Source organism: Lagenorhynchus albirostris, chromosome 1 (genome assembly GCF_949774975.1).
Source record: "Lagenorhynchus albirostris chromosome 1, mLagAlb1.1, whole genome shotgun sequence".
NCBI classification, from domain to species: Eukaryota; Metazoa; Chordata; class Mammalia; order Artiodactyla; family Delphinidae; genus Lagenorhynchus; species Lagenorhynchus albirostris.
Window position 1 is genome coordinate 187,995,694 of NC_083095.1, and position 20,509 is coordinate 188,016,202.

Consider the following 20,509-nt stretch of genomic DNA (forward strand, 5'->3'; position numbering starts at 1 on the left):
GATCCGTTTGAAGCTCAAGAGGATGGTCTTTCATGCTAGTGATAATATCAAGGGAGTTGTTGATAAGGAACGGGTCTTCTTTTCCTGATAACCTTCTGATGTTTAGAAAGAAAACTTTGGGTAAATGACTTCTGTGTTTTTCTTCCTGTTTAGAGCCAAGCGATGAGTTATGGATTGGCTTAAATGACATCAAGATTCAAATGTACTTTGAATGGAGTGATGGATCCCCTGTAACATTTACCAAATGGCTTCGTGGAGAACCAAGTCATGAAAACAATAGGCAGGAAGACTGTGCGGTGATGAAAGGCAAAGTAAGGCAACTTTAGTTACTGATATCTAGCGAAAGCCACAGGGAAATTTTCCTTCCGCCCCACTTACTACATACGATTGTTTCCATTGTTTCTATTCTACTGAATTGACATGGATCAAGGCTGAAGGAGAATTCGGATTCAGTTTTTTGAGTCCCCTCAGTTGTCTGGTACACCCGAAGTCTCAAGAGGACTAGAAAAGCAACAGACAGAAACTTTCATTTCAAAGATGAAATTAACCAACAACCAACGCTCATATCATTCCTATGCTTGGCTCTCAGTTTGTTTTCTTTTAAATTTTTATTGGAGTATAGTTGATTTTCAGTGTTGTGTTAGTGTCTTCTGTACAGCAAAGTGATGCATACACACATATCCGCTCTTTTTTAGATTCTATTCCCATATAGGTCATTGCAGAGTATTGAGTAGAGTTCTCTATGCTATACAGCAGGTCCTTATTAGTCATCTGTTTTATATATAGTAGTGTGTATATGTCAATCCCAATCTCCCAATTTATCTCCTCCCCCTTTTCCCCCCTTTTCCCCTCTTTTCCCCTGATAACCATACGTTTTCTACATCTGTGACTCTGCTTCTGTTTTGTAAATAAGTTTACTTGTACACGTTTGTTAGATTCCACGTATAAGTGATACATATTTGTCTTTCTGTGTCTGACTTACTTCACTCAGTATGACAATCTCTAGGTCCATCCATGTTGCTGCAATTGGCATTATTTTGTTCTTTTTCATGGCTAATATTCTGTTGTATATATGTGCCACATCTTTTTTATCCATTCCTCTGTCGATGGACATTTAGGTTGGTTCCATGTCCTGGCCATTGTAAATAGTGCTGCAATGAACATTGGGGTGCATATATCAAATTATAGTTTTCTCTGGGTATATGCCTAGGAGTGGGATTGCTGGGTCATAGGGTAGTTTTATTTTTGTTTTTTGGAGGAACCTCCATACTGTTCTCCATAGTGGCTGCACCAATTTACATTCCCACCGATGGTGTAGGAGGGCTCCCTGTTCTCCACAGGTGGTGGCACATGTTTTTATATGGCTTGATTAATCAATTCAGAGCTTTGGTCCTACTTTTAGCTGGTTGCCCTGAGTGGATGGAGACCTAGCTAGATCTCCTCTGGGTCCAACAGCCTAGAGTCTGTGCTTGAAGAGCTACAGATTTTATTTTTAGGTTACAAAGAGATGCCAAATATGAAAAAATGGCTTCCGTGTCTTAAATATCACTTTAGCGACTGAAGTATATCATCAAGTGATCTTTTGTTAATAAGAGAATGAAGATGGTTGTTAAGTATATCATCAAGTGATCTTTTGTTAATAGAGAATGAAGCTGGTGGTTCAGGGGCTTGGTTTTGATGCATGGCTTATTTCCTCATTTGTAAAATAATAATAATAATCATACCCAGCTCATATGGTGGGTATAAGGATTAAATGGGTTAAGGTGTATAACGTGCACAGTGCCTGGCCCAAACTTCCTGCTCAGTAAGTATTAGCTACTGTTTTTATCATTGTGGTTGTTATTATGGTGATAAGTTGAAAGCTTAAGAAAAGAGTATGTGTTAATTATTGAAAGAATAGGCAGAAGTGTGTCCTGGGAAGGGGAAACCAGAGAGCATCCTACTTGTAGGGAACTCAAAAGACAGTGTGGCTGAAAGCATGGAGTTAGAGGTAGAGGGGTGTGTAGGGAAAATACTGGCCATGAGAAAACATGCATTAGCCTGGGAATAGCCAGACCTAATCTGCAATTTGCAAATATTACACTGGCTGAAGAGTTGAGTACCAGGTTGTAGTGGGTACGGAAAACATTTTTCAAGATGTTTAGCAGTTAAGGGAAGGAGAAGAGAAGTCTTTTAACGTGAAATCTCTAAGGAAGGCAAAAAGGGTGGAATTTGAAGTAGAGTGAAATATGGTACCTGAGCTCCGGGGGGACCCTCATCAATAGAAATGGGAAGAATGGAGGGAAGAAAACTGGTTTCAGGTGTGTTTTCAGGTTGGGCCTTCTTTCTGGGTGGCTTTAAACGTACTCAGTTAACTTGAAAACAGCTGCCCATAGGGATGGAAGAGGAGGTAAACCTTCTGTTGGGACCATCTCTTAAGGGCTTATGAGCATTTTTCGTTTCTCTCTAGATCCCCCTCCAGAGTGGCTTGACTGCGAAGATATAAAAAACATACTGGGGCTACAATCTCTTTATATCTTTGTAGCCAAAGTCAAATTTGCAGTTTCCTGGTAAAATGTCCATTTACCTTTCCTTTTCATAGATGCCTTTTTCTCTTAATAACCTCGAACCTTTATTTCCCTTTTCAGAGGTGCAGTTATGAGGAAATAGCACCAAACAACTGATGATCATTGAGTTTTTGTGTTTTTTTTTCCTTTGCTTTCTGCAGGATGGGTACTGGGCGGATCGGGCCTGTGAACAGTCTCTTGGCTACATCTGTAAGATGAAATCACAAGCCCAAACTCCAGGAATAGTGGAAGTGGAAACAGGCTGCCAGAGGGTGAGTACAGAAAGCACGCAGTGGTTTCAGATCAGCAGATATGATGTGATAGCTTTATTTTTGTCTGTGAAGGTACTTAATAATAGGGGCCAACTGCTTCACCTTACAGGTAGTGGTAGTCTATGACGCTATGCGTCATCAAGGACATTTCCAGTGGATAACCTTAATTTGCAGATAGCAAACAATCCTCAGTCATTTTTTCCATTTATAATATTTCTGGTGAGCCTGTTTCTGGTGGGGAGTCTTCTCAGTAGATCCCTGAGGGTCTGGGAGGCAGGAGGTCTAGACTCTAGTTGGTAGTACCAGGTAGTAACTCAGTTAAACCAAGTCAAACCATGCAGTCCTATCGTGCTTTATTCTCACCTGCAGCACAGTTAGTAATACCTCCCCGCAGGTCTTATCTTTCTTTGAGGTTAAAGTAAGTGATTTCTGTGGCGCTGTTTCTAAAAGCAAAATACGGGGCGTATGGTTGTCATTTTCCTGTTTGATCGCTGAGTTGCCCATCTTCCTCTTTTTTCCTTTCTCACTTCTCTTGGATAAAAATAAAGTAGAAACTGATTTTCTGTCCAAGAGTGTCAAGTTGTGATCAAATCATAACAAACACCAGAATTCATGAAACATACTTGAGTACTGACCAATTAAACCATAAAGAAAAATAGAGCAAACACAGAAAATCATACAGTGAGAGATAGAAAGGATCTTAGTGATGCTTGAAGAACCCCTTTTAATTTTTGCGTTCTGGAAATTTCAGCCCAGAGAAGTGATAACTTTGTATGAGTCACACAGAGGTAAGGCTAGAACCCAAGTTTCCTGCCAAGTACACTTTCACTGCTGGTTTCACTACCAGTATACTTACATATTCTTTGCCTAATCATATGCAGGTACAGGAGATTGTCTATTATTGTAATTTTCTATAAGTAATAAACCAATCCTCAAATTTTATTACTTCTACACAATCAAAATTTTGTGTATATTTTTTCTGTGAACTGTCATGTCTATAATGATAAAATCCAATTTAATCATTAGGTTAAATAATAAGAAGAAGAAAATATTGGCCAACTGTTTGTTGAGTGTGGTTATTATGCTTTCAGTGATCTTAAAAGATAAACATTATGTTTCTAACTAAACAGGAGAAGATACAAGAACTCAGAGATATTAATTTAGCCGGTTTAAAAACACATGCTCTAGGCACTGATTTCCTCAAATCACTGGAAAGTCTAGAAAACAAATCCACTTGTCAACAAAGGAAGATAATAGTTTTTTTGTCTGGGCCTGGGTACTTGGTGGTGTAGACGTATTTCTGAGAATTCAAAACTACAGGCCTTCTGTCATAAAGATCTGGGATTCAGTTTTCAATTCATTGCTACCTGCATGGGAAACCTTGATCTAAGAAATTAACATGAAGTGGTCTCAAGTTGCTAATATTCCTGGATGTCTGACGGACGCAAATGTAAATCCTCTTTATGCAGAAGTCCTCCTTCCCAGGCTGATTGGGAATCCCACAGACGAGTGTGAAATCCAAAATTATAAAACATACCACCAGGAGCTTAGACGGTGGAATTAATGGAGATGACATTAAAGTGAATGTGTATTAAAATGCTTACAGAAATAAAAGGTGGAATTGAAACGATGGGCCAGCCACCAAGTTTTGTTATGTGGTGTTTTCATATGATTAAATTATAAAGATTTTTTATTTCCATGAAGGTTTTTTGACCCGTGAATTATTTAGAAATGTGTGTGTGTGTGTTTTCATAGTGGTAGCATTTGCTGGTAGTGATGGGGGTTTGTTTGTGTTTTAGTTCCTAAATAATTGGGAGCTACTGTTGATTTAAATTTCACTGCATTGTGCTCATATAAAGTTTTTGTTGTTATTTGTTGAGACTTTCTTCATTATCTAGTTCATAGTCACTTTTTATACATATTCCATCTGTGCTTGAACAGAATGATCTTTGATCTGGGGGTTCAGGGGTCTCTGTATGGTGACTAGATAGAACTTAGCAATTATATTATCCAGATATTCTATATTTCTAATATTTTGTCTGCTTGACAAAATATTCTCCTTGTAATTGTATCAAGTTTTGACTTATGTACTTTGATCTGTATTATATCTTCTTGGTGAATCAGTCCTTCAACTATGTAATTATTTTCTTCATTCATAGTAATGCTTTTCTATCATAAAGTCAATTTTAAATAATATTAATATTGCCACAGAAACTATCTTTTGCATGGTATTTCCCTGGAACCTCTTTCTCCAGCTGCTTGCTTTTTTTTTTTTTTTTCTTTTTTTTGCGGTACGCGGGCCTCTCACTGCTGCGGCCTCTCCCATTGCGGAGCACAGGCTCCGGATGCGCCGGCTCAGCAGCCATGGCTCACGGGCCCAGCCACTCCGTGGCATGTGGGATCCTCCTGGCCCGGGGCACGAACCCATGTCCCCTGCATCAGCAGGCGGACTCTCAACGACTACACCACCAGGGAAGCCCCCCCCCTTATATTTTTAACATGCATTCCTGACTTGAAGTTAACCAATATCTCTCTCTGCCTCATGAACAAAATGGATGTTAATTATTCCACTCAAACATTCAAAATTTTTCAAATTTTGAAGTAATGTTAGACTCACAAGAAGTTGAAAAAAAGAGTACCGAGAATTCCCCTGTATCCTCCACTCCACTTCAGCCAATGACAGCATTTTCTCTAACCAGAGTACATGATCACTACAGGTAGTTGGCCTGGATACAATATTATTGACTAAACTACAGATCTTATTACTATTCCATTCTTTAACTTCCCACCACCAATTAGGTATCTTTGCTATTTGTCCAGGCAGTTAGACCTGGATTTACTAACATTTATTGACTTCTTTGCTCAGTGTAGACTTTTAGCCCACTTGCTCCTCTTGTCTTTCCTTTCTTGCCAAAGTAAATCTTTTAGAATTTCTTTCCCTGGGATTTGGGAGTGGAAAACTCTCTGTCTTTGTTTGGAAATCTCTTGAATTCATCTTCACCCTGCACAGTAACTTATGTAGGTCATTTTAGAATTCTAGATTGATAGCTGTTTTCTGACAGCACTTTACCTATTATTTCATTTTCTCCTGACTTTTATTTTTGCCATTGGAATTCCTACTAGACTAAATCTTTTTTTAAAAAGTGGATACTCTGTATTTTCTCTCTGATTGATTTTAAGATCTCATTTTCTCTGTAAGTACAGTGTGTTCAGTTTGGGATTTATTTTATTGGTTCCATTTGGTATTGAGTGTGCCTCTTCATTTTGAGGATTTGTATCTTTCCATTCTTGAAAATTACCAGTCATTAATTTTATTCAGTGCTTCTGAAACTTCTCTCAGGTTGATTTTCAACCTTCTCATTCTATCATTTATATTTTCTATCAATATGATTTTTAAAACATCTTTCCATATTCTTATCTCTCCTACATTCAGTCAATTTACTAATCTTTCTGAAACTGTATTTTCTATATTTAATCTGGCCATTGAGTTTTTAACTTCATATTTTTCTTTTCTAGACATTCTGTTTTGTGTGTGTTTGAATCCTCTCGTTCTTTGTTCATAGTATTTTGATCTTTCATCATTGATTCTGTTTCTTCCTTTGTCACTTAAATCATCTCAACATGCTTCTTTTTGTATTTTTTCCAGATTGTTTTATTATGTTAAACTGTTGACTCTCCCTTAAAATGAGGCATTTTTCTCACATGGTTTATAATTTTTGATCGTGAATTCGTCCCCATCCCATCCCCACCCTGACCCTCAAATGTCGTAGTCTTATATGACCTGGATTGTGGACATATTTCTGTCATGTGGTTTTATATTTTACTTCTCAAAGTGCCTGCAAGATCCTCCTTCTGTAGACTACATTTTATATTTTATTTTTTAGGCTTAGATTCTCATACAATGTGGAGGGTGTAAAGTTGGCACTGGCACCCATCTATGGCACAGACTTGGTATTTATTTTCGAACAGAAGAATTTTTTTTTCTTCCTTCACCCAGAACCCCAGGCAGGTGACAAGAATCTGTCATTTCCTCCTTCTGTGGGTGGAGTTTTCTCGCTCTCCTTTCAAAGAGGAGCTACCCTTCGTGGGTATCATCTTTACACAAGGACTTCAGTTCTATCTCCCTGCCTCAGGTGGGCTGATGGCCAAATATCCTAATCTGTATGGACATTAATACCCCAGCCCCTAGACTCCAGGACCTTAATCTTGGTCTGATACATAACCAGGCAACTACAGTCTCAGCTTGTGCATTTTCCATTCCAGCTCTTTAGTTTTCTAGTATTTATTTTTGATACCTGGAGATTGCCCCTTCTTTCTCCCAAACTCTAGTATGGATTTTCTGTTTATTGTTATGATTTTATTTAGCATGCTTTTATTTCTGTGTGTTTGAAGTGTGGGAGAGGAAGCACATCAAATCATGTTGCCAGAAGTTTGATAAGTACTATCCTGTGACCAGGTGGTACAGCTTTATACTCACCATCTACTACTGGCTTCAATAGATGACTAGGCTTGTTACTCTGCAAATTATTTCCTGTGGTTACCTATTCTAAAACTGAGATCTTAGCCATCTTGTTCAGTTTCTTGGGTAAACATGTCACAAATCATTTGTGTTGGAAGTTGCATCAGAAGTGGAGAGAATGACTCCCCTCGCCCCATTTTGTATCATAATTGCCATTTGAGGAACAATGCACTCCTGTTTTCCTTATTCACATAAATTGTTTTCATTGCATGTCAAATTATTCTTATTTGTGTTCTTTACACACTTCTATTGTTTATCAATTTGTGTTTCATCATAGAGGAATTATTAAAATAATATTATATAATAAATATGCATGATAATCTGCTTCATAACATCAACAGGGCTGGAAAAGACATGGCTTCTACTGCTATTTGATTGGACACACACTTTCAACATTTACAGAAGCAAACCAAACCTGTGTGAATGAGAAGGCTTACCTAACAACTATTGAAGACAGGTATGCAACTATTTTCATGTTTTTAAAAAAATGTATCAAATAATGAACCATTTCCAAAAAAGCATATCAATGTGCTCTAAATTTCTAAGTAAATTACATTGAATCTTGAAGTGTGGCTGAAGCATTAAAAATCATGTTTTTATTTGGATTCTTCATTGAAAACACAATAAAATATTTTGCTACTTTTAGTAGCGTAAAACGATATTCAGAACAGTTTGCTAATGCTCTGGTAAATGTTGTTTATAGATCTAACTTTATTTACTTATTGGAGTATAATTGCTTTACAATGTTGTGTTAGTTTCTGCTGTACAAGGAAGTGAATCAGCTATATGTATACCTATATCCCCTCCCTCTTGGACCTCTCTCCCACCCACCCCCATCCCACCCATCTAGGTCATCACAGAGCACCGAGCTGAGCTCCCCATGCTATACAGCAGGTTCCCACTAGCTAGCTATTTTACACATGGTAGTGTATTTATGTCAAACCTAATCTCCCAGTTTGTCCCACCCTCCCCTTCCCCCCCCGTGTCCACATGTCCGTTCTCTACCTCTACATCTCTATTCCTTCCCTACAAATAGGTTCATCTGTACCATTTTTCTAGATTCCACATATATGCATTAATATACGATATTTGTTTTTCTCTTTCTGGCTTACTTCACTCTGTATGACAGACTCTAGGACCATCCACGTCTCTACAAATGACCAAATTTTGTTCCTTTTTATGGCTGAGTAATATTCCATTGTACATATGTACCACATCTTCTTTATCCATTCGTCTGTTGATGGCCATTTAGGTTGTTTCCATGTCCTGGCTATTGTAAATAGTGCTGCAATGAATGTTGGGGTGCATGTGTCCTTTTGAATTACAGTTTTCTCAGGGTATATGCCCAGTAGTGGGATTGCTGGGTCATTTGATAGTTCTATGTTTAGTTTTATAAGGAACCTCCATACTGTTCTCCATAGTGGCTGTATCCATTTACATTCCCACCAAAAGTGCGAAAGGGTTCCCTTTTCTCCACACCCTCTCCAGCATTTACTGTTTGTAGATTTTTTGATGATGACCATTCTGACTGGTGTGAGGTGATACCTCATTGTAGTTTTCATATGCATTTCTCTAATAATTAGTAATGTTGAGCATCCTTTCATGTGCTTCTTGGCCATCTGTATGTCTTCTTTGGTGAAATGTCTATTTAGGTCTTCTTCCTATTTTTTAATTGGGTTGTTTGTTTTTTTGATATTGAGCTCCATGAGAGATCTAACTTTTTTAAAATGTAGCAGATCTCAAATTTTTTAAAGCAAAAAAAGTAAGTAAAATTTGTCATGTCAAAAATCATACTTTCTATCTTTACTACCACCTCCAACAAAAAAGAAGGCAGAGAGATTTACTGAATACTTTATTCATTCTTTCCAGTCTTCCATTCTTTGTTTTGCTTTGCTTTGCTAGGTTTACTAGATTATTAGGTCCAGAAAATGATGTGGACACAGAGAATTTTATGTAACTTTTTTTTTTTTTTTTTTTTTTTTTTTGCGGTACGCGGGCCTCTCACTGCTGTGGCCTCTCCCGTTGCAGAGCACAGGCTCTGGACGCGCAGGCTCAGCGGCCATGGCTCACGGGACCAGCCGCTCCGCAGCGTGTGGGATCTTCCCAGACTGGGGCACGAACCCGTGTCCCCTGCATCGGCAGGCGGACTCTCAACCACTGCGCCACCAGGGAAGCCCTTTATGTAACTTTTAACATCTAGAGTCCCATCTTTCTTTAGGTTTTAGTATTTATTTTTCTCCTGCTTTTTGCAAAGTACTGGATCAGGCACAGAAGAAACTTAAAAGAAATTTTTAAAAATGTCCATTTAATTGGAAGTGAATAGGTAAAAATCATTGAGTTTTAATACAGTAAGTTATATTTATTGACCTTTCAACACAGACCCAATAAAATGTAGAGGATGCTATTGATATTAAAAATTCTTTGATAAAGTGAAAGATGTCATAGAATTTATATAGTCTTTATAAAAGAACTTGTTTTTCAACATTCTTTTTTCATGTATAATTAAATGTCTGATACATTGTAATACCCTGATACAATGCTAACCTCTGAAAATAAGATCATAGATAATTTTTATCTTATGACCTGGAAGTGAGCTATACATTTTTAAGTACTGTGGGAGCATGTTCCGATCTGTACTGTTGGTCTTTGGTCTATTAGAATAGAGATTTCCCTAGATTTTCTATTTTAAGTTTGCTTTTCCTTATGTGTTTTCTGTGATACTTGTGTTCAGGAACTCACTAACTCTGTGGTTCAATTTGGTTTTGGGGCCTTAAGAAAAATTGATTGTTACTTTTTAATTTTTTTGGTTTGTTCAGTTTAGGGAATGAAATTATTCAGACTAGGGTCAAACAAATGTTCTGTTATTGTGGCTTTCTCTCCATTTCTCTCTCTATTCTCCCTGGAGCCATCTACAGCTCCCTTTGTTCCTGGAAACTCTGGACATCACTTTTCTTTTGCTCCAAAGAGATATTTTTTTGCATATGTTGCTGCGCCATTGTCTGTTTATCAATTAAGACAAATTTTGTTTGCCTTACCAACTACATTGTATTATTACCAGATTACGTCAAATATAAGGACGGGATCCAGAGGAGAGCGAACGCTGGAATTTGTGATTCTGCTCCCAGTTCTTTCTAGAGATTGAATCTCTAGTTCTCTGTATTTCTTGATAATTTTCTCTTTTGTTTCAGAGCTGAAAAATGAGAATGAAATTGAGTGGAAAATCCACACAGATTTTCTAACTGTATTGTCCTCGATAATGTTACAACCTCTCCACTTACTTCACCAAGAATTGTGTAGAGCATTTGAAATATTTGAAAAGTGGACTGATTTTCAAACAATGTATTTTAAAAGGCGATAGTTTTCTCCTTTGCATTTTGAGTTCTCTTTCACTTTGAGGAGGAGCAGAGGGACTGGTGAGCAACAGAGAAAAATAGTTTGGGTACAGTTGAATGATTTTATTCAATCAGCTGTATGATATTTTTCCTTCATAAGATCACATTTCCTTAGTGAAAATTTGCATTATTTAAATGACATGTAAATAGAACACAATAGGTTTGATTTGCCAACTGAAGCATAGCTCAGGCATACAGTTGAGATATTTTTCATGTGGATAATTAGAAAAATTCACATTTTTCTAAAATTTAGTTCTTTTTTTTTTTTTTAAGATATGAACAAGCCTTTCTGACTAGTTGGGTTGGATTGAGGCCTGAAAGATATTTTTGGATAGGACTTTCAGATGTACAAAACAAAGGAACTTTTCAGTGGACCATCGCGGAAGGGGTTCAGTTCACCCACTGGAATTCAGATATGCCAGGTATGTTCAGAGCTTCGGTCTTGTTTCAGGTGGCCTGGAGAGCGGACCAAGAATCTGTGTTCTTTTTTCTGCTTTTTTGGCCGCACCATGTGGCCTGAGGGATGTTAGTTCCCCGAGCAGGGATGGAACCCCTGCCCTCTGCAGTGGAAGCGTGGATTCTTAACCACTGGACCACCAGGGAAGTCCCAGCACTTTGGTCTTGAGTTTCCATTTACCCTACACGTCCATCGGGCCAAGCCTGTAATTCCTTCACAGCACCTTTCCAAACAGACTTATGTAAATTAATTGTGCTTTTTAGATTTTATTATCTCATATTTCATTCTCTTTTTGCTTTTCCTTTTAAAAATGTTCCCATTAGTTTGCAGTGGTCTAAAAAAAAAAAAAAAAAAAAAGGGAAGAGAAAACTGCTAGGTTATCCGGTACAGCTCTATTTGAAGTATTTATGAAACAGTGATGAAATCCTAAATGGTCATAAAGATTCCAAATGGTTAACTTACTTCTGAAAACTTAAAACTGTCCTCAAGGGGTATAAAGCTTTTCAGTGTAACTATGAATGGAATTATGACTGCGCTAAATCTGGAACAAGATGTAGTGCTTATGTGGAACTCATTATTTCCATATCTTGAATGGGCTACCCCGTTTAGCCCTTGATATGCCTTGGAGTTAATTTTATCCTTATAGGAAACCTGCAAGGTAAGTTTAAGTATCCTCATTGTAAAGAGGTGGAAACTGGAACTTGAAAAATTTATAAGCACGGATTTGGACTAATCTTTGTAATTTCCAAATCCAGGCTGTTTGCACTAAGATCACCCTCCCTCCCTATAAATTTTGATTTGCCGCCTTCTTTTTTTTTTTTTTTGCGGTACGCGGGCCTCTCACTGTTGCGGCCTCTCCCGTTGCGGAGCACAGGCTCCGGACGCGCAGGCTCAGCGGCCGTGGCTCACGGGCCCAGCCGCTCCGCGGCATGTGGGATCTTCCCGGACCGGGGCACGAACCCGTGTCCCCCGCATCGGCAGGCGGACTCCCAACCACTGCGCCACCAGGGAAGCCCGATTTGCCTTAATAAGAAGTTTCTGAAGTAGACTTTGAAAGGTTCTTTGCTTTCTTTATGCACTGGTGTCTAGCCTGTGACATAATTCAGTATGACTGCACTTAGGAAATTCAATGTCCTTATAGCAAGTGTTTCATTGTGCCTGGATAAAAAGCTAAAGAAGGGATAACAGAGCTTAAGGGCACAAATTAACTACTCGGCCTAATAAGTCCTAATCTTCAGAAGTTTTAAAAATTTGTATCCTCAGCTGTCAATAAGGAAAAGAGATCAGTAATTTGGATGGTGTGATTTTTGTTTAATTATTGAACATTCTGAAAAATAGTAAGACTTCAGTTTATTTTGAAAGAACAGGGCAGTATATTAAGAGCTGTGTGCACGTTTTTGCTTTTTTTGAAGGGTGGTAATTCTTACTCTCCAGGCAAAACTCCTTCATTTCACTGGTGTTGATCATTTAGCAGTAGGATTCTGAGAGATTAATCCTGTAACATCCTTAGGGAATAAAAATGGATCAAACCCGAGTCATAGGGAATTAGCAATCTTACAGAAAATACTTTGGGAAAAATATACCTCCCCAGAACTTGGAGAGTTACTTCTAAACATTTACTGCCTTTAAAAGGACAGCAACCAAAGACTATCTCATCTTAGCAGCAAGGAATCCTAATGTTTCCAAAGCTCTATCTTAATTACTATTTCGAAATAATGATGACGGTAAAACAGAAAGCTTCAAACCATGAAGCTTAGTGTAGTCCACACTGTCTTTTATGTACCTTTTTATCCATTAAAGCTGGCGTGCATCACAACTCTGTAAGGTAGGTAGCAGTATTTGCATTTTAAGACGAGGAAATGGGTTCATAGTAGTTGAGTAATTGATCTAAAATCTCTAGCTCAGACGTGTCTCATTTTGAAGTCCAAAGAACTTCTGTTCTCAGATATCTACGTGGACCCCAGGGGGAAAAATAACAGATCTTAAATAATTTTTTTTAAAAAAGAAAGAAACATCAAAACCCCATTATTTTTGGGTATATGTACGTGTATAACTGAATCACTTTGCTGTACACCTGAAACTAACACAACATTGTAAATCAACTAGACAGCAATATAAAATAAAAAATAAATTCAAAAAAATCAACTTCCTTGGGAAAAGAAACCCAAAATGTTATTTTTGTCATTACGGTAAATTTTATCATACTAAAACTCTTGTACTGTTAAATGTCTGTGTTGAGGGGGACACCCTGCCAGATATTAGAAATGCAAAATGTTACCAAAACCTTGACATTTGAGATTATAATTCAGTTGGGGATACAGGCCACACAAATAAAAGGTAAATAATGGTTCAAAAATAGCACAAATCAGTAGCCAAATGCTGCAGGATCTCTCCTCTACATTTTCTCGTCACATGTAGATTCGATCCCACAGCTTGAGGCTCAGGTTTGAACGGTCTTCCGTGAACATAGCTGGCTTTCACAATCACTTGTTGAGTGAATTCTGCTTTGTTACCCGCAGGACGGAAAGCCGGGTGTGTTGCCATGAGAACTGGGGTTGCAGGGGGCTTGTGGGATGTCTTGAGATGTGAAGAAAAGGCAAAATTTGTGTGCAAACACTGGGCAGAAGGAGTAACTCGCCCACCAGAGCCTACAACCACCCCGGAACCCAAATGTCCAGAGGATTGGGGCACCTCCGGTAAAACAAGCTTGTGTTTCAAGGTAAGTCTCAGTTGCTGAGCTCTTAAAGAATTGGGATATGCTTCAGCCTAAAATCACCTAAGGAATTGAAACAAAACCAGTGCCCAGGCTCCACCTGTAGAAATCCTGATTTTATTGATCTGGCAGGGGGCTGGGGCATCCACTGTTTTTAAGGAGCTCTCCTTGGGTGGATTGCTAAGGACCAGTTGCTTTTAGACCAGCAAACACAACCCATACCACACACACAACTCGCGGCAGCCTTTCTTTGCCTCCTTTCCTTCCTCACCTCCCACTCTTGGCGTCTTTCCTCTCTCCCATGCTTGCTTGCCCTAGTATGAGCTCGCACTCCTTTCTATCTTAGTGAAAATTTCTGCTCCCCCTCATGCTAGCCTGTTGCATCCCATGTTGGCTCTGTTCTTGGAGCCCAAGCTTTAGGCTAAGTGAACTGATAAACGAATCTGCGATCATGTCACACTGGGATTCTAGAGAGTATACTCCCTTGTTCTGATTTAACCCCTGATTATTATGCCTGATGAGAGATGAAAGACTTCCCGTAGGGGCACATGGCCGTTCAGTGACCTATAAACGACAATTTGATATCCTGCTATCAACCAGTACATTCCTAGACTGGACCATCCGTTTTCTCCTTATGCAATCAAGTTCACCCAAACAAAAAACATACCCCATACCCCAATGAATTAAGCATTTGGGGTTTTTTTCTCTCTTGTAAATCATATTCTTTCTAGAGAAGGTTGGGTTTAGCCAAATATAGCAATGTACTTCTCTACCACTTAATGACATTGTTCTCTAAAGGCCAGTTCTCTGGACTTCTTTTGTTCAGTCCTTTGAGGCATATGGCCCTGGTATGTTTTGTAAGACAGTTAGGCAAAGCTGATGAAGAACGTGAGTTACTAACATGTGTCAGAATGAAGTTGTTTAGTCTCCTCTAACTCAAGGGCTAGTTGAGCTGGTAACTTCTACTTAGCAGCAACAGAGACTCATTAGCTGTTCAATCCAGATTAGCCGTTCAATCCAGATTAGCCAGTCAAAGCTAAAAGCATAATTTACATAGAAGGGAACATATTGAGCCAAGACAGGAGAGGATTTTACAAATGGATTGAGGACTAATGCAAAGCTAATCAGGTATTTGATTGCTGCCTCTGGAAACTTTTGAGCTATTGCACAAAGGCCAGGTTTGGCCTATGCACAGCCATTCGCCTGAGGGTGGCAGGCTGTGGAGATGAGCTGCAGAATTTTTGAGAGAAGGAGTAGAATTCTCGGAGCTGGGAAGTGAACCAGGGCTTCCAACAGATGTTATCCAGGTGGATGTTCAACGAATCCAAATATGTGCTTCCCTAGAAATTATGGTTTTAGAGGTGCTTGGGGTAGGGTTTGTTTGAAAACATATAGACCATCTTTGTACATATTAAGATGTGAGAATTAGTCATAAAATTCAGCTGTTAGTAAATTGATTTAAGAAAATAAAATCTTATATCACCATCTAACAACTTGAGATATTCACAGGAGTCTTGAGAATTACTGCAGTGGAAAGTTGCTCAAGTTACCTGTATCCAGATAACTCAAGTAAGGTCAAGGTGAAGATTGCCTTGGGTTGCTCTATGACAACTGGGCAACCATAGTCCACTGGAAGCAAATCCCTTTTTCTACAAGCGTGCAATGGTGGGCGCCACGTCTCATGAGAAATAATGAATGAAAATTATAAAAGTTGGTGGATGCAATGAACTCCTTTACTGTTTGCATCCTGATGGATATTTCCCATACTATCACTGTGGATAATATGACATATTCTCTACATTCTATAAATCTTAGCTTTAGTTTAGCTTATATCCCATCTTTTTAGATGCTCTCCCCGATAAGTGTCAGTCATGACACGTTCTCCAATCGTTGTTAAAATATACATTCATAAGGAAAAAGGGAAAGGCAGTTTTAAGAACATAACAACAAAGTGTTGGAAGGCTGCCGCGTTATTCGTTGTTTAAGCTAAACAGGATAACAAACTGTGATGCAATCTTAGGGAGGTTATTACCCTTAAATTTTTTAAATTCATGTTTACTTTCTCTATATCAAGTTTCTTTTCATTCTCTTCCATCTCAACGCTACTTTTTACACTTAAGCGAATTAATCCTATCTTCTACAAGAAGCTGTATGCCAAACGCATACGCCTAAAGCTTTTAATCTGACTTCTCCAGGTGCTATAAAATAAGTTCGTTTTCTAAGGTTTTCTCAACAAAATCATCCCCCAAATTGGGGCCATTGTAATGTCTTACTTTTCTATAAATGAAATCTCATCACAAGTAGATTATTTCTCTTGGTTTGATAAGCTATGAAGTGTAAAATAAATTCTGAATCTGTATCACCTTTAGCTGTTTACAAAAGGAAAACATGAGAAGAAAACATGGTTTGAATCTCGAGATTTTTGTAGAGCTCTGGGTGGAGATCTAGCTAGTGTCAATAATAAGGAGGAACAGCAAACAATATGGCGATTAATAACGTAAGTAGCTTTTCTATACAATACTCCTTTCTTTGACCCGTTGGGTGTTAATGATGTTGAGAAAATTCTCATATTTCCAGAATTGTTGGCTCCTTATGCTGCTTTGGATACGTATATCCTATCCTGAATCCGTGGGCACTTTTTGATTTAGTTTCACTTCTAAATGCTTTAATTTTATAGATATAAATCCTGTGATGAATTGCTCTATAAACGTATAAGATGCTCAGTACATATTGTTAAATGAATAAATGAATGAGTACCTTCCAATGCTTTACAGTTCTTTCAAACAGCAGCTTGTTTTCAGGATATTTACAGGTTGTACCAAAATGCACAACTGTTGCATAAAGCTTACATTTAGTCATTGAATCCCTTTACCAGTGTACTAACTAATTTATGTTTTGGGGGTCATTTTCAAATTGGATTAGGACTCATAGGTAACCAAACTTGGTTCATAAGCTACCTTTATATCCTGTATGTTGCAGAGCTAGTGGAAGCTACCACGAACTGTTTTGGTTGGGACTGACATATGGAAGTCCTTCTGAGGGCTTTACTTGGAGTGATGGATCTCCTGTGAGTAATTTGACTTAACATATCATTTTCTTACTTTATCATGTATTTATTTGGGTATTAACCTTTTGGCTTACTCCAAATTTTTGGTAAGATGGGTTATTATGAGAGCTAGAGACCTTTTTCTATGCAAAATGAATGCTGCTTTAGGACCATTATTCTGCCCCTGTCCCAGGACAGTTCTGTTCACCCAAGGTGGAACATGGTGGACTGGCTGAAAAAAAATTAGGAAACTCATTCCCCTAATTGATATAAAATAATGTCTTCATTCTCTCGTGCCAAGTTGTTATGCAAGTAGCTAGACTTCTTAAAAATTGAGTGTTTTATGACCTCTTGTAGACTAGGAGGTATGGAAACAACTTTTGATATTCCATTAGAAACCATTAGGCTTTGTCAGACTTCTCCATTCTCAGGAACGGGGAAGTGAGAGGCTGTGGCACGTGCTGGCCATCATCACAGGAAGTGATTTTGTATACTTTCAGTTCTACTTCCTGTCCCGACCCATCAGCAACTTTTCAAGGTGCTCGGTAGGGTGGATTACTTGATGGCTCCATTGTTAACATGGATTTTATATTTAGATCTCTGGAAAATAGATCATGATGCTTATTCTAAAACCTTGGGGGCTATGATTCCACTCTGAGAACTCTGCAGAGGACCTAATCCCAGCCCTCCATTTATTTCCACTGTTCACTTTGGCAACGTTTGGTAGCTTCCTTAGTAACATTTCATAAGTCTTTTCTTTCGTAAGGAGAACTAATTATATTTCTCTCTCCTACCCCTCTAGTAAAAAGAAAGTTTCCAGTATCACAATGAAATATTATCCCTTAAGAATGAGTTATAAATTGAGGAACTCCCAATACTGAGAAGTGGAACTTTTTGCCAGGTTTTTCCTGTATACAAATCCCACTTTCATGGCCCTGGATCCATTCTATTTAATAAGGGGAAAGAAAATTTTATAATACTTAATAGCATACTCTATTTGACTTCAGAAGTTTCATTTAATGAAAGCTATTTCTTTCCCAGCTGTGTTCATAAAACTTGTTTGCAAAACAAACCTATTGTGAAAAAAAACTGAAGCGATTAAGAAATGTAAACATCTTTCCTTTTGTGTTTGGATGGTTGATTGGCATTGGCTGATAAAAATGGCTAATGGTTGTAATGTAATGTTTCTAATATAGGTTTCATATGAAAATTGGGCTTATGGAGAACCTAATAATTATCAAAATGTTGAGTATTGTGGTGAGTTGAAAGGTGACCCTGGTATGTCCTGGAACGATATTAACTGTGAACATCTTAACAACTGGATTTGCCAGATACGAAAAGGTATGATGATCTGTCCTCTCCTTTATCTCAGATTGGAGAACTAACCTCCAGTGATCCCAATATCTTCCCTTTATCTGTGGAACCAAACAAACAAAATAAGGGAATTGGCAGGGGCCATCATTTCACAGGATAAGAATGAAGTCGCTGAGCACAGATAAATGTTCCAAAGGAACAGAAGATCAAAAGGCCACCCGGGAGTCCTGGACCAGAGTCACATCCTCCAAAATAATTCCCACGAGCTGCGCTTCTCGCTCAGGTCCTATAGGCATGGGAGTGGGTAGGTGTTCTACTCTGTAAGCAGAGTAATGAGGGTGCAGTCTCTGTTTGGGCATTTCCACCCTCTGACCCACGTTAGTCATCCAATAGGTGAAAGTCTCCCTCAGCCTGAATATGCTGCTTAATTTCTCAAGGAAATGTTCAGTCAAAGAACTGGTACCATTTTGAGGTCCCTGATGCTGTAAGACCCATCATGTTATTGATGGCCCCAAATGATCAATGCATACTTATCCATCATGATTTGTGACTCAGAAAGTTCCACATGTCCAAGTCAGATTTTTTTCAGATAAACAGGTCCACCCTTGAACCAAAATATGTATAACTTCCTCTTCTGTGGACAGATAAATGGAACCACGTCGCCCCCTGCTGTTGGGGATCCTTGGCTACTGTTCCAGCTCCATCGCTAAAGATACTGTGTCGCTCTCCTACTGTCTGTCTGCTTATTTTCCTTACTCTGGCTTAGAGGAGTGTTTCCAATGTTTTCAGAATGGAAGAATAAATAGTGGCCAGTTTTTCTTTAAAAGTCTCTTAGCTACCAAAGACTAATTTCCTTTTGTATTATTAGTAGCTCTGTTCTTACAGATGTTAAATTCATTAAACCCAAAGCTAAGTAACTTGAGTCCTTTTATTGGATTCCAGCAAAGTCCAAGTATTAGTAACTACTTGGAAAGAAAAATATTTTATGTAGTGTTTCATAAAACAAACATTTAGTAAGAATAAGTTTTCTTTTCTTTTTAATTTATTTTTGGCTGCGTTGGGTCTTCGTTGCTGCAGGCGAGCTTTCTCTAGCTGCAGCGAGCAAGGGCTACTCTTCGTTGCGGTGCACAGGCTTCTCATTGCAGTGGCTTCTCTCGCGGAGCACGGGCTCTAGGCGCACAGACTTCAGTAGCTGTGTTGTGTGGCCTCAGTAGTTGTGGCTCACAGGCTCAGTAGTTGTAGCGCACGGGCTTAGTTGCTCCGCAGCATGTGGGATCTTCCCGGACCAGGGCTCGAACCCGTGTCCCCTGCATTGGCAGGTGGATTCTTAATCACTGTGCTACCAGGGAAGCCCCAAGAATAAGTTTTTTGAAGAAATTATATTTTGTAAATAAATAGTTCGTATTTAATGGTTTCAAATAATGAAAATTTAAGTACTTTCACAGCTCGTTATAAGATGCACCACTGCAAAACGAACATCTATTGAGTACTTTCTAAACACAAGGAACTCACATTTTACCCCATCTCTTTACGTGTGTGACTAACTCCTTTTTGCAGTTGAGAAGGTTAAGGGTGAGACATTTAACCCCCAAACTGGGATTTGAACTTAGACTTTCTGATTCCAAAACTCATGTTCTTTTCTTTCTTTTTTATGATGTTACTTTTGGGGCCTAAAAAACTGTCTTCTAATTTCTGGTGGTATTGTTGAACCTGATCTGATTAACTCTTAACTCCTAATTCTGTTTCTCTTTATTCTTCTCCCCCACAACTGATAGGAGAATTGAAGATTGGGAGGGAGGAAGAGAAAGAGAGAGCAGTTAAGTTTTTAGCTATATTGACCCGTGAAAATAGTGAAACAAGAAGGATATGTAATAGCACAAGTTCAAGCACTGTTTATATCTAATTTTCTTTTGTTTTCCAGGACAAACACCAAAGCCTGAGCCAACCCCAGCTCCTCAAGACAGTAGGTGTTTCCTTTTTTCCTGATTTCTATATTGATAGAAATAGAAAATAGATTCATTTTTTTCCTCTTTCCTTTCTCAATGGAAAAAGAAAAACAAACCCAAACCAAAACAGACAAACAAACCAAAAACCTTACCCTAGGAAGGTGGAGAGAAGAGGTTCTTAATATCTTCGAGAATCTCATGAAAGTTTGGCTCTACCCCTCCAGACAGATACTTCCATGCACAAACGTAAGGCATGTTAATATCACTTCTCAGCTTTCATGAATCAAATCCACGGCCCTCATGT

The 20,509-nt window shown here is 38.5% G+C and overlaps 1 protein-coding gene across 1 annotated transcript in view; it reads left to right on the plus strand.

The window, feature by feature from the left end:
* The window catches only part of MRC1 (mannose receptor C-type 1), a 98,030-nt gene that overhangs the window by 40,896 nt on the left and 36,625 nt on the right, over nucleotides 1-20,509 (plus strand). The window contains exons 8-16 of the mRNA XM_060121740.1: nucleotides 154-311; nucleotides 2,708-2,818; nucleotides 7,679-7,794; nucleotides 11,003-11,151; nucleotides 13,706-13,905; nucleotides 16,269-16,396; nucleotides 16,879-16,966; nucleotides 18,142-18,286; nucleotides 20,181-20,222. Of these exons, the coding sequence (XP_059977723.1) occupies nucleotides 154-311; nucleotides 2,708-2,818; nucleotides 7,679-7,794; nucleotides 11,003-11,151; nucleotides 13,706-13,905; nucleotides 16,269-16,396; nucleotides 16,879-16,966; nucleotides 18,142-18,286; nucleotides 20,181-20,222 (1,137 nt within the window). The remainder of the gene's footprint in view (nucleotides 1-153; nucleotides 312-2,707; nucleotides 2,819-7,678; nucleotides 7,795-11,002; nucleotides 11,152-13,705; nucleotides 13,906-16,268; nucleotides 16,397-16,878; nucleotides 16,967-18,141; nucleotides 18,287-20,180; nucleotides 20,223-20,509) is intronic.